General features: G+C 39.7%; 1 protein-coding gene across 1 annotated transcript in view; it reads right to left on the bottom strand.

Annotated features, from left to right (window-relative positions):
• Nucleotides 1-13,627, bottom strand: part of UTP20 (UTP20 small subunit processome component) — a 108,060-nt gene that overhangs the window by 67,517 nt on the left and 26,916 nt on the right. The window contains exons 18-24 of the mRNA XM_003269911.2: nucleotides 12,630-12,788; nucleotides 11,133-11,209; nucleotides 9,181-9,260; nucleotides 8,704-8,944; nucleotides 3,290-3,475; nucleotides 1,326-1,416; nucleotides 12-97 (exon numbers count right to left, since the gene is read on the bottom strand). Coding sequence (XP_003269959.1) covers nucleotides 12-97; nucleotides 1,326-1,416; nucleotides 3,290-3,475; nucleotides 8,704-8,944; nucleotides 9,181-9,260; nucleotides 11,133-11,209; nucleotides 12,630-12,788 — 920 coding nt within the window. The remainder of the gene's footprint in view (nucleotides 1-11; nucleotides 98-1,325; nucleotides 1,417-3,289; nucleotides 3,476-8,703; nucleotides 8,945-9,180; nucleotides 9,261-11,132; nucleotides 11,210-12,629; nucleotides 12,789-13,627) is intronic.

Here is a 13,627-nt window from a genome sequence, read left to right as displayed (position 1 = left end):
AAGTAACTTACCTGTAAGGGAGGATATGAGGATGTTTATATGTCATTATGCAATCCAAGGTTATTTTTTGCACCATTTGATCTTGGTGTAGCAACAACTAAGAACAGTATTTTACAGAATTAATGAAGTCATATATACATATACCATAGGATAGCAATTTACTTGTGGCTATTTGCTAAATGAGATTTGCTAAATTCTAAATTTTTACACAAGATCTAAACCTGATTGCTAACAACAGCTTCACATTTTCCTGGAAGTAAAAAAAGATGAACAGAATATGTACAAAGTAAAAAATGGAAACAAAACTCTCTGACACCTGCATCCCACATTCATATCCTGGGGTCTACCAGCTTTTGGGTGAGGCCAATCCTCTCTCTCTTTCTCTCTTTTTTTTTTTTTTTTCGAACAGAGTCTTGCTCTGTTGCCCAGGCTGGATTGCAGTGATGCGGTCTCGACTCACTGCAACCTCTACCTCCTGGGTTCAAACGATTCTCCTGCCTCAGCCTCCCGAGAAGCTGGAACCACAAGCACCCACCACCACACCTGGCTAACTTTTTTGCGTTTTTGGTAGAGACGCGGTTTCACTATGTTGCCCAGGCTGGTCTCAAACTCCTGAGCTCAGGTGATCTGCCCACCTCAGCCTCCCGAAGTGCTGGGATTATAGGCGTGAGCTACTGTGTCTAGCCTGGTGAGGCCGATTCTCTATGTGAATCTGGATTTAAGCCAATTAGGCTGGTCATGTACTAAGGAAAATCTCTTATCCTATGAAGGTAATGACAGTCAATAAGACGCCAGGAAAAACATCCAAATGAAAAATGAAAATTTTGTTTCCCCAGATGGCTTAGAATGACATCCAATGCTTAATTCATTTCTGACATTAATTTTTTTCTGCAAGCTTATCTGAAATTCAGGGCCACATAATTATGACTGCAATGGACTACAAGAGATCCTGAAATCCCAGTCCTCTATGAAGTCTGACTAAACTAGAAGGGAAAAGTAGTCACTTGTTTTTTTGTAAAAACCCTACTCCCTTCTAAAAGCTAATTTCCATGATATAATTCATGCTTTGCTATTCTCACTGTTAACACAGCCAATCAATGTTTAGTCACCCAAAACGCCTTCAAAATCAGCTAAGTCAGTGTTAAAATTGTTTCTCAAGATAACAGAAAATATGTCTATTAATTAAAAAAAAAAAGAACCTTTAATACTTAAAATGTAGACATGGGCCCTATTCAGCAATATTGAAAATCTAAGCTACTCTGACAAAGAAAATGATAGAGAAAAGTTCACAAAGAATTACAGTGGCAAGAGTTTATTTTACTGACCTGAAGATATAACTCATATAGTTTGGATTCCAGATATAAGGCCCGTGGATTTGAAAATTTAGAGAAAACTTGCAAATGAGCAATTAATTGCCTAAACAAAAACAAAACAGAGAGTGTTATAGAATTAAAGAATTGAGATCATTTTCTCAAACTGACAGCTACAATTTTATTCTGACTAGAACTTCAAACACCCTGCCTATAGTTTCACTATTATATAAACAAGACTTGGTTATTTACATTTAGGAAATTATTCTCCAGCAATCCCATAGTTTGGGCAGGCCTGTCCCTAAAATTCAGGTTCTCCACACCAAAAAATCATTCAGTGTGTGCTCAGAATGGTTTAAATTGAACAAAAATTAGAAAGTAACCAAACTGGTAAAATATTCCAAAATTGAACTCAGATGATTTTTGGAATTATTCCTTGTCTAGGTTCTACGTGGCAGACAGGAAAGTAGTAGAATATATTCTCCCTCACTTTCACATAATGTAAATACAGATGTCAGGCAACAGAGGTCCAGGTTAAGGCAACCAATGGCTGTTGCTCACCAAGAAGGAAGAAGAAATATATCTGAATATTTTCAGACTGTGGCTGACCATGGGTAACTGAAATTGTGGGAAGTGAAACCATGGACAAGGGGAGAGTATTGTATAGTGACATGAAGGCTGGCCATAATCTTTCCTGCCCCTGTGCTTCATACACTATTTCTGTTAGTGGAGAAGACTTTCTTGGTTCTAGCTGTCTGGCAAACTTTCATCTTTCAGCACCAGAGGGCCTTCCCCGGGTCTTTTTTTTTTCTCAAGATGGAGTCTCAATCTGTGGCCCAGGCTGGAGTGCAGTGGCACAACCTTGGCTCATGGCAACCTCTGCCTCCTGGGTTCAAGTGATTCTATTACCTCAGCCTCCCAAGTAGCTGGGATTACAGGCGTGCACCACCACGCCTGGCTAATTTTTATATTTTCAGTAGAGACAGGGTTTTACCATATTGGCCAGGCTGGTCTCAAACTCCTAACCTCAAGTGATCCGCCCACCTCAGCCTCCCAAAGTGCTGGGATTACAGGTGTGAGCGCCAGGCCTGGAATTCCTTACTGTGCTCCAATAACTTCTTTAAAAATATTTCTCCTATAAAAATATTTCACCCAGGCAGGATTGACTATGACTCCTGCATTGCAGTGGTTCTGTACAATTCATCTCTGTACACCAGCACTTAGCAAAGGGTACTCAATACAGTTGTTGAATGGATGAACTAATAAATGGCTCAGGGAAAATACGCAACAAATGGGCATATCACACTGAGATCTAAAGTGTTAAAATAACATCTGCACCAATCCAGTGGACCTGAGACGCTCAATTCAGACAATCATCAAGTAAGCTGAAGTAACTTCTAAAAGCATGATCACTTCTTCTTTTAGGTTTCTAACAATTTAGGTAAATGAACAACTAAGAGAATAAGAAAGAGAGTATAACAACAGCACGAGGAAAAAGTAACCAGTAGAAGACAAGTTAAATGGCAGAGAAAAGTGCTAACAGGATGGTGGGGAAGGTGGGTGGAAGGAAAAAAAAAGTGCTAACATGCTTATTTTTAAGAAAAAGGATGTTCCATTACATATTTCCCTAGCATGCAAACACAACACCCTCACACTGGGAAAGTGCACGACAAAGGTCAAAAGAATATCCAAACACTCCAGGTCCCAAAGTTCTCATCTATAAAAAGGAGCTACAATTAGATGACTCTCAAAAGTCCCCCAATCTAACATTATGTGGCTAACCAAGAAAAACCTAATAAGTAACCAACCAAAAAACTTGGAAGACTCACAGTTTTAGGCTGTTAAAGAAAATCCCAGGAAGATGTAGCGCTTACGTAAATAATTATCTGAGTAGTTGATTTTGTATAAAGCCGTAAGAGACCTCTTCCTGTTCCTCCCAGAACTGTGGATCTGTGATCTTTCAGCAATGGTGAACTTACTTTGCTGCAGCTCTCCTTGTCTTTTTCTTCTGTGAGGATTCATCTTGGGGCACTGCCTCTTCCTCCAACTCTTCATCATCTCCTGCAGCAGGTTCCTCTTCAATTTCCTCTGCCACCATCCCTTTGCCTTTTCTCCGCAGATCCTGGGTTGGAGCAACTTGCAGATCTGCTGGGTAATACTCATTGCTACCGTGGAAAGAAAGTCACAGGAGACTGATGAAGAATGCACACCAATCTGAAAGGTGCTGATTCTGTTCATGAGATGTCCACAGTTCACAGAATCACACACTGAAGAGACATCAGTGGCACCTTAGTCAAGCTTCCACAATATTACTCTTTTCTAATTTGGTCCTTCTTTAGTATGCTATTTGACAAGTGAATCACTAACTGTAGAAGATAGCCCATTCCACTTTTATACTGTTGAAAATATTTGAAATGTCTACTTTGGACTAAGTGGAAATCAGCCTCCCTATCTCTGGAACCACCACTGGGGGATGAGGGGTTAGGGATGGATGATATTAAGTGATTAAAGTATAGCATTAGGACTGGGCTGGTCACTTTCCATCAGATACATTCTACTTTGTCAAAGTTCTCTTGAAAGTATAGTATCACCACAAAATTTAGTCCTCCAGGAATGGATTGATAAGACAGATGGAACTACCATCTCCAGAACCTTTTTGAGCAGCCACAACATGACAAAGATTGAAATTGAATGTCCATGTAATGCAAATCAGTGAGTCTTTCTGTTTTATCTCCTCTAAACTAAGCTTGTGCAGCTAAGCTTAATACAGTATTCACTTTGTTCTTATTAAATTTCATCCTTTATTTTTAGTCCAATGTTGCAATTAATGAATATTATCTTGAAGTCTGTCATTTAATGCATTAGTTTATGTCACTTTCATTCACTCATCCAAACAATTAACCTTTTGTTGTCTATTGAATGCAGGGCACTGGGCTAAAGATGCTAGGAAACTGACTGGATGGCCTTTCAAGTCCTCACTCAAAAACACACTGATAAAATAACATGTTTGAGGATAGCACCCTACCAACCCTCCTAAAAGAAACTCTAGCTTAGCCCAAGTTAACCTCCAGATCAATAACACTAAACTACAATCTGAGGGGTGGGACACTATGGTACTTGGTATTTTCATCTAGCAGAATCTAGCACTTAATAAATCAAAAAATGGATGAATGAAACAAGTAAAGTTTCTGTAAGTTACAAACTGCACCATCATCCACTTAATAACACGCCTATTATACTTGCAACATTCAATTAACCACATATTACACACTGTAACCTTTATCTCCGTGAACAGCATGTTCACTCATTCATCTGTTAAATAAAACAATTCACACAAAGCATCTGTAAGAGTGTCCAGCACACCGTAAGTACTCACTAAATGTCACCTTTTATTGGGATGCTGTTGCCATTGTTAGTCATTCGTTCTTGTTCCTGGTTTGGTTCGTCTCAGAGAATGTTTACAAGGGATTCACAAATTAGTTCTAATACCAAATTAATTGAAACATATTTAGAAATATAAATTGCTAGCCAAAAAATAAAAAGCCTATAGTATACTTCAAAGTCAGAATTAAAGGTGACATTTGGGTTTTCCATTAGTTCGGATCATCTATAAATGTATTTTTTATAGGTAATCCATGCCAACCAGTATTAATTTAAACATTTCTTAGAATTGTGTACCTTTAGTCTCTAAATCTTTCTAAACTCAGAGACCCACTCCCTGTTACAGGCTCCTGTTTCTACCTCTACCCCACAGCATTTTGTACCATTAGAGTAAGATCTTATCCTTAAGCTATGGGGTAAACTAATTCTTTAGGGAAAAACTTGGAAAATTAACATGGTCTGAAGTTTATATGCTACTAATACCACAAAAGCCAGCTGGCATATGTATAGCCCTTGCAATTAAAAAAACTGATAAACGTTATTTTATATAACCCTCAGAACAAAGCAAAAAAAAGCTAAACATCATTCTTATTCTATAAATTTATGCCCAAAGAATTATTTGAAAAAGAGAAAATCATTGCTCTTCTGCCACTATATCTACTGACCTGCTACATCTTTGCTTGTGCCTTGCCAGAATGAATTATCCATGCAAACCTTTGAATTTATGCACTGTATCCATCTCCTCTTACCTATTTGAAGACATAGTTCTAGCCTTTTTTTTTTTTTAGACGGAATCTTGCTCTGTCACCCAGGCTGGAGTGCAGTGGCACAATCTCAGCTCACTGCAACCTCTGCCTTCTGGGTTCAAGCGATTCTTCTGCCTCAGCCTCCTGAGTAGCTGGGACTACAGGTGCACGCCACCAGGCCCAGCTAATTTTTGTATTTTTGGTAGAGACAGGGTTTCACCATATTGGCCAGGCTGGTCTTGAACTCCTGATCTCGTGATCTGCCCGCCTTGGCCTCCCAAAGTGATGGGATTACAGGCGTGAGCCACCATGCCTGGCCAGTTCTAGCCATTTTATCCTTTCTTGCATTACCAATTTTCCCCTCCCGTCTCGATCATTTGCACTGGTATCACATACATACACACTGTTAAGTCTTTTTTTGGGAGCAGAGACAAAGTCTTGTTCTGTCTCCGTTGCCCAGGCTGGAGTGCCGTGGCATGATCTCGGCTCACTGCAACCTCTGCCTCCGGGTTCAAGTGATTCTCCTGCCTCAGCATCCTGAGTAGCTGGGACTTACAGGTACGCACCACCATGCCCAGCTAATTTTTGTTTTTTTAGTAGAGACGGGATTTCACCAGGCTGGTTTCAAACTCCTGACCTCATGTGATCTGCCCGCCTAGGCCTCTCAAAGTACTAGGATTACAGGTGTGAGCCACTGTGCCCAGCCAACACTGTTAAGTCTTAACCCCAACAACAACAGCTCCCTCTCTGCCCCCGTGTTTCCCTCCACCTACATCCCTATGTCTGTTTCTTTTTTACTACAAAAACTGTCCAAACTTGCTGTTTTCATTTTTCTTTTCCAGTTTCTTGAGCTTTTATTTATTTATTATTTATTTATTTATTTATTTATTTTGAGACGGAGTCTCGCTCTGTCACCCAGGCTGAGTGCAGTGACACAATTTCAGCTCACTGCAACCTCCAGCTCCCGAGTTCACACCATTCTCCTGCCTCAGCCTCCCGAGTAGCTGGGACTACAGGCGCCCGCCACCACGCCCAGTTAATTTTTTGTGTTTTTAGTAGAGACGGGGTTTCACCGTGTTAGCTAGGATGGTCTCGATCTCCTGACCTCGTGATCCACCCGCCTCGGCCTCCCAAAGTGCTAAGATTACAGGCATGAGCCACCACGCCCAGCAAGCTTATTTTAATTAGGCTGTCATCCCTATCAGATTAATCAAAACAACTCGTTAAGGTCACCTTCATGTGGGTCACTCTGACTAAGGTCACTCCAAAGCCAATGGTCACTTTATTCCTCACCTGATTGACTTTTCAGACACATCTGAGTCAACTGATTACTGCCGCCTTTATTCTCTTCACTTGGTTTCCAGGATAGCAAGTGGTCTTTCTTCTTCTGTCACTCTTTCCTGGCTTCCTTTTCTGGTTCTTTATCTCCCAACTTCTAAATATTGGTATCAGTCCCTGAAAGTCTTTTCTCTCTACAGTCACACTCTAGATGACTTTATTCCCTATCTGATCATTTAAAATACCACCCATATATTGATAATTTCCAATTTGTTATCTCCAGATCAAACCTTTCCCTTGAGCTTTGAACTTCTAAATTAAATGCCTCTCTACATGACAACTCTACTTGGTTATTTATTCAGTGTCCTAAACTTAAAACATCTAAAAATGAACTTTTAATTCTCCCCCACAAACCTGCAACTCCTGCATTCCTCCTATCTCAGTAAATGAGAACTTTCTTCTAGTTGCTCAGGCCAAAGCCTTAGGGAACATCCTTGATTCTGTCCCTCCCCTATTCCTTCCCTCCCTCCTTCCTGTCCCACTCCCCACCACACACACCCATCCCACATCTGATCTGCTGGCAAATCTCACAGGCTGATCTAGTTGCAACCTTTCATAAATGTATCTTATCGAATTGAAATCATTAAAAAAATACCCATCTTCACTGTTATAATTTAGTTAAGTCGCCATCACTTCTTGCCTGGACTTGCAATCTCCTCATGACTGGTCTCTCTACTCTCACCAATGTCATTCCACAGTCTATTCTCAACACAGCAGCCATAAAAATCCTTCAGAAAACTTAGGTCAGGTCAGCCTTCTGCTTAAACCTCCAAATGGCTTCTTATTTCACTGAAAGTAAGAGCCAAAGTCCTTCCTATCCTTTAAAGGCCTACACACTTTCGTCTCCTGCTGACTTTCTGCCCTCATCTCCAAACACGTCCTCCCTGGATCATTCTGCTAGAACCACTCAGATCTTGCTGTTCTTTGAACAAGCCAGGCATGTTGTGGTTTATGGCCTGCTTGACCTAACCCTACAGCATTTTCCCAGGAAACTACTATAGGAAAACATGCTTTTTATGTATTACTTAGTAATGTTCTGCACACCACACCCCTCATCTTTAGTTTTAATACAATCAGACTCTCACATAGCATATCCAGTTAAAACAAAACAATGCTCCAGAAAACTCTTGTTATTCCTCAGCATCATAGGCAGAAACATCAAGAGGCCCCAAGCAGTGTTGGCGCTGGGTCACTGGAAAATACCTTCAAGCCCCAGGCAGGCAATAAAATAATGAATAACAGGTCAAGAAATAATAAGGCCTTTTTACATGAATCAAACTCAGTGTGGCCCTTCTTATACTGTAACCCAGAATTTTTTATTAATACCACTGGCATGCTGGTTAAATTTTGATTTAGATCAAAATCAAATGGTGAACTAAACTAGTTTAGTTGTTATCTGATACAGCCAGTGCTTTGTAGCTGTGCCAATGATTTGAAAACGTGACAGATGTATAAAGAACTCAGCCTAGGCTGGGCGTGGTGGCTCACGCCTGTAATCCCAGCACTTTGGGAAGCCGAGGTGGGTGGATCACCTGAGGTCAGGAGTTCAAGACCAGCCTGGCCAACATGGAGAAACTCCGTCTCTACTAAAAATACAAAATTAGCCAGGCGTGATGGTGCATGCCTGTGCCCAGCTATTCTGGGAGACTGAGGCAGGAGAATCGCTTGAATCTGGGAGGCGAAGGTTGCAGTGAGCCGAGATCGTGCCACTGCACCCCTGGGCAACAAGAGCAAAACTCTGTCTCAAAAAAAAAAAAAACAAAAAAAACAAAAAAAACACCTCAGCCTAATGGATGATTGGAAGCAGAAAGAAAAAAGGCAAAAAACAAAAACAAAACAAAGAACTCAGCCACTTTGGGAGGTTAATACTTCTCACGTTCTCTTCTTCATGCCCCACCAGGGACATATTCTTAGAAGAGGAAACTTACTTGATAAATCTCAAGAAAAGCGGGGAAAGCTCCCTGGACCGTGGCTCTACTCTTTCTGGGAATTTGGTCAGAGCTCTCCAGAGCAGGAATCTGAAGTTGGTGTGGTCAAGTCTTTCCCGACAGTCAGTTTTCAATGCTAACTGCTCATGATAAAGAGCTCCAACATCTCCTTCCTGGGTCTGCTCCCAACTTTCATCTCCAACGGACTTCTCATCTGTCATATCATTCTGTAGTTCCTTCTCTGCAAGAAAGAAAGTTGTCATAATCACCAGACAAATATCAACATTTATCTTCAGTGTTTTCTCAAGAGAGGCATTTCTTTCTCTATAATGTAAGGAAACAATGTCACTCCCAAAAGTTATCAAGATAATATATGTTTCATCTCTGTTTTCCAATTTCGTGAGTAATTAAGCAGTAAAAACAAAACAGTTAAACAACCACTTTTCTTCGCAGCCTCCTCACAACCCCTTTACATACCAGCATGCGTAGCTGCTTTTTCTAGATGCTCATAGTAGACTTTCCAAAATTGCTTATTTTCCATTTCGTGTGCATGAGAACTAAGGAAAAAAAAAATCACAAAATAAAAAGTGTGGTATGGTCATTTTAAGATTGCTCATAGGAAAAAAAAAGAGTGAAAGGATATAACTAAAATGTTAATTAGGTTATCCCTCAGTGTGGGGTCATAAACACCTTTTGTACTTTTCTATATTTTTCAAAATGCTTGCACTGAGCACAAATTATTTTTATAGTCATAAAGCACTAAAGAGTATTTCTTAAAATATAAGTAGATCCTTAAGAGAAAATCATTTTTAAAGGCACACTAATGAAACTGGGGCATGGGGCATGAATAAGATCCATTAAGAGAAGAAGGGGCCCTCTGGAGAGAAAAGTCAGTTTGTTCAAAACTAACTTAAAAATAATGAGTTTCCCTCCACCAAATTTAAATACACTTATTAACACAAAAACAAAATAAACATTCACTGACTACATGAAACATACTTTTCAGAACTTAAAAGGAGACATTAGATGGATCACATAAAGTGCTTATGTAGTTTGATATCCTAGCAACAATACTCTCAAATATTCTGTCACTAATTTTCTAAGAATATGCATAAACTTTACACATGACATGTACTATATATGTTGGGAACTGACTCTACTCAGAAAACAAACCAACAGGTATGTTGTTGTTTCTGTCCTTCCAAACAGAAAGAGGTATCCAACAGGAAGACAGCCCAGCCACTAGGGAGAATGCCTCATGGCATTCAGTAATTAAAGAACCAACACTGTGGATAGTGTGCTACTGGTAACATGTATGTCAAATTCTCTCTTCTGAAAGTGTAATAAACAAAATAATGAAGCTGATGTTGGGAGAATATTGCTTTTGGCACACTGGTTTTGATGGCTTTGAAAGGTAGTAAAAGGTAGACAAATTGTAGTAAAAGGTAGACAAGGGTAGTAAAGGTACACAAATTAGTTTCAAATTGTAAAGGGATCTGTCTATAAATGCTAACTCTCTTATTCTGTCAAATAAGAACTAATAACTAATCATTGGGGTTTTTAAAGGCCTCACATGACATATTTCCAATCTGATAAAAAAGTGAGTGTGTATTATCTGAAGACAAATGTCTGAAGACAGATTTCTACATATGAGCCATAATGTGTATTTTTTTTTTTTTTTTTTTTTTTGGGAGACAGAGTTTCACTCTTGTTGCCCAGGCTGGAGTGCAATGGTGCAATCTTGGCTCACCACAACCTCCACCTCCCGGATTCAAGTGATTCTCCTGCCTCAGCCTCCCGAGTCGTTAGCATTACAGGCATGTGCCATCATGCCTGGCTAATTTTGTATTTTTAGTAGAAACGGGGTTTCTCCATGTTGGTCAGGCTAGTCTCGAACTCCCGACCTCAGGTGATCCACCTGCCTCAGCCGCCCAAAGTGCTGGGATTACAGGCATGAGCCACTGTGCCTGGCCTATAACATGTATTTTCTATGTGACCACTAAAGACATTTTGGGGCAAAGTGATTTTGGATGCTAGACAGCAAGGTTTTGAAAAAAAAGTCTTTATTTTTAAAGTATGGCTCAATGACTCAAAATATAGAAATAAAATTATGCAATTATTATACTTCCTTGCTGTAACAAATTTTAATAACACAAAAGTATCATAAAAAGCAAAAACAGAAACTCCTCCAAAGTTATTTTAACACACAAAGAGACACACATACAACATTGGAACTACTGAAGATGTGGCATCAGAGAGAATAATTCATATTTATTTTTAATTCACCTTGTCTCACAAAGGATTTAAAGTACTGTAAATACCATATACACCCATTCATTTAAATCACACCCAGAAGGAGTACAATCTGGGCCCCATCATTCTGCATTAGTTAAAGTATAATAGTTTCATCCCATTTAACCCATGTTTACCTTATGAGTTCAATAACAGGATCCCAGAGTGCACTGAAATTAATATATAGCATGCCTAACAAATAACGAAGCGGCACCTGCAATTACAGAAGACTAGTTTAGTATTGAGTAATGAAATACAATACAGAACAGAAGTACTGAAATGCAAACATCCCAAGTTGGACAACCTGAGGTTTGGAAAGAAGCCTGTGCAACAAGAAAAGAAGTTGCAGGCACCAATCCAAAATTCAATGTATACTAATTTTCCTCTTCTCCCCAAAATGTTACTCACTATTTAAAATAGAAGAATCGCTACAGCAAACATAGTATTCAAATTCACTCCAGGTATTCATTCATTTAAATGAACAGATTTGACTAATGCTTAAATTCCCTTCTAACAAATGTTGCTGTCACCAGATTAAGTCAAAACTTCAACAGTAGTCAGTAATGCACACATGCGAAAGAACACAAGGAAACATGTTGTGAATGACTGAGGCTTTGCAAGTTCAGTAAGAGGGTCTAAAGTTTCCCAGTCACCTTTTGGAATAAGGGTCATTATTACTAATCCCCATGTGCTAGGGAGGCACCATCCAGACTGGTAGTTTTATTATTATTTAGGGATGGGGTGTTTATATATATTCTAGCAGCAGTCTTTTTTCCAAATGAAACAGAAGTATATTTATATACCTAATTTATAAAACAGGTAAGAGAAGAACTGCTCTGACTGAAGGGAGAATGCCTCCTTTTGGCCTTACTCCCAAAGGAGTCTGTGATGTATCTTCAAGGGTCATGGAATGAAAACCCTGATATAAAACATAGAGGGCCGGGCCGGGCGCGGTGGCTCATGCCTGTAATCGCAGCGCTTTGGGAGGCCGAGGAGAGCGGATCACAAGGTCGGGAGATCAAGACCATCCTGGCTAACACGGTGAAACCCCATCTCTACTAAAAATACAAAAAAATTAGCCAGGTGTGGTGACATGCACCTGTAGTTCCAGCAACTCAGGAGGCTGAGGCAGGAGAATGGCGTGAACCCGGGAGGCAGAGCTTGCAGTGAGCAGAGATCGCGCCACTGCACTCCAGCCTGGGCGACAGAGCGAGACTCCATCTCCAAAAAAAATAAATAAATAAAAATAGAGGACTGATGTTCTGCAGCAGCAAACAAATCTAGTGAAGAAGAGCAGGCTTTAAACCTGACATTGAGTCCTGTTGCCACTACCTACCTACCTGCGTCACTCAGGTTCAATGAGCCCCTGCTTACTCATTTCTAAAAAGGTACTAACATGGCCAGGTACAGTGGCTCACGCCTGAAACAGAGAATACTAAATTATTCCTACTACTTAAAAGGCTGGCAGAGCTATTTAACTCAAAGCATCTAAGAGAACTGGGGATTTCCCTTACTATTTTTAAATTATTATTATTATTATTATTATTATTATTTTGGTAACTACTTGGTGTGCTTCCCCAAACAGGATTTAAAGCATGAATTAAAAAGGAAAAATAAAAGAACATTATTTTTACCTCCTGTAACGGCCCATCAGGGACAGCAGTCTGTACCACATCATGTCTTAGTTTTCTCAAATGAAGAAGCTTCTCTCTATAATCATTCACAGTTGCTGGAACAAGTTCTGCCTGGCGTAATATAGCAAAGACAGACTGCTGCTCTGAGAGCCCATCATCCTGAATAACCAGAGAAAACCATGGAGAAGACCAGTCAGTATTTTGATTTTCCAAAAAGAACATTAAATGTGACCAAAGATCTAAAAATAGAAAAACTGGAATATGTTAATATTTTTAATGAAATAAGCAACACTTTTTTTTTTTGGTAAATGATTCTTTTCTCCCCATACCATTTACTTCTTGGTAGATAATTTAGTGCCTGGTGCATAAATGACAACTAAACAACAGGAAAATCATTCTCAAGTCACTCAAATTGATTGGCAACATTTGTTGAAATAAAAATAAAATGTATATATGCTTTTGCTTCACAAATCTACTCCCAGTAATCTGCATTATGGAACTATTTCCCTACATAAACATACCCATATAAGGATGTTCACTGCAGTACTGTTTGAAATCCTAAAAAAATGCAAAACCTACCTAACCATCCATCAACAAGAAAATGGCTAATTAAGACATTTTCAACTGTGGAGTAGTATTCAAACTTCAAAAGGAATGAGATAGATATTGGCTGGGTACAGTGGCTCACACCTGTAATCCCAGCACTTTGGGAGGATGACGTGGGCAGATCACTTAAGGTCTGGAGTTCGAGACCAGCCTTGCCAACATGGCAAAACTCCATCTCTACTAACAATACAAAAATTAGCCAGGCACCTATAATCTCAGCTACTCGGAAGGCTGAGCCAGGAGGATTGCTTGAGCCGAGGAGGCGGAGATTGCAGTGAGCCGAAATCATGCCACTGCATTCCAGCCTAGGTGACAGAGTGAGACCCCGTAAAAAGAAAAGAAATGAGGTATGAGGTAGATATAGAGGTAATCATATGGAAAAACCCAATTTG

Source organism: Nomascus leucogenys, chromosome 10 (assembly GCF_006542625.1).
Source record: "Nomascus leucogenys isolate Asia chromosome 10, Asia_NLE_v1, whole genome shotgun sequence".
Lineage (NCBI taxonomy): Eukaryota > Metazoa > Chordata > Mammalia > Primates > Hylobatidae > Nomascus > Nomascus leucogenys.
Note: the sequence above shows the minus strand (reverse complement) of the source record. Positions and strands in the feature narration are given on the sequence as shown.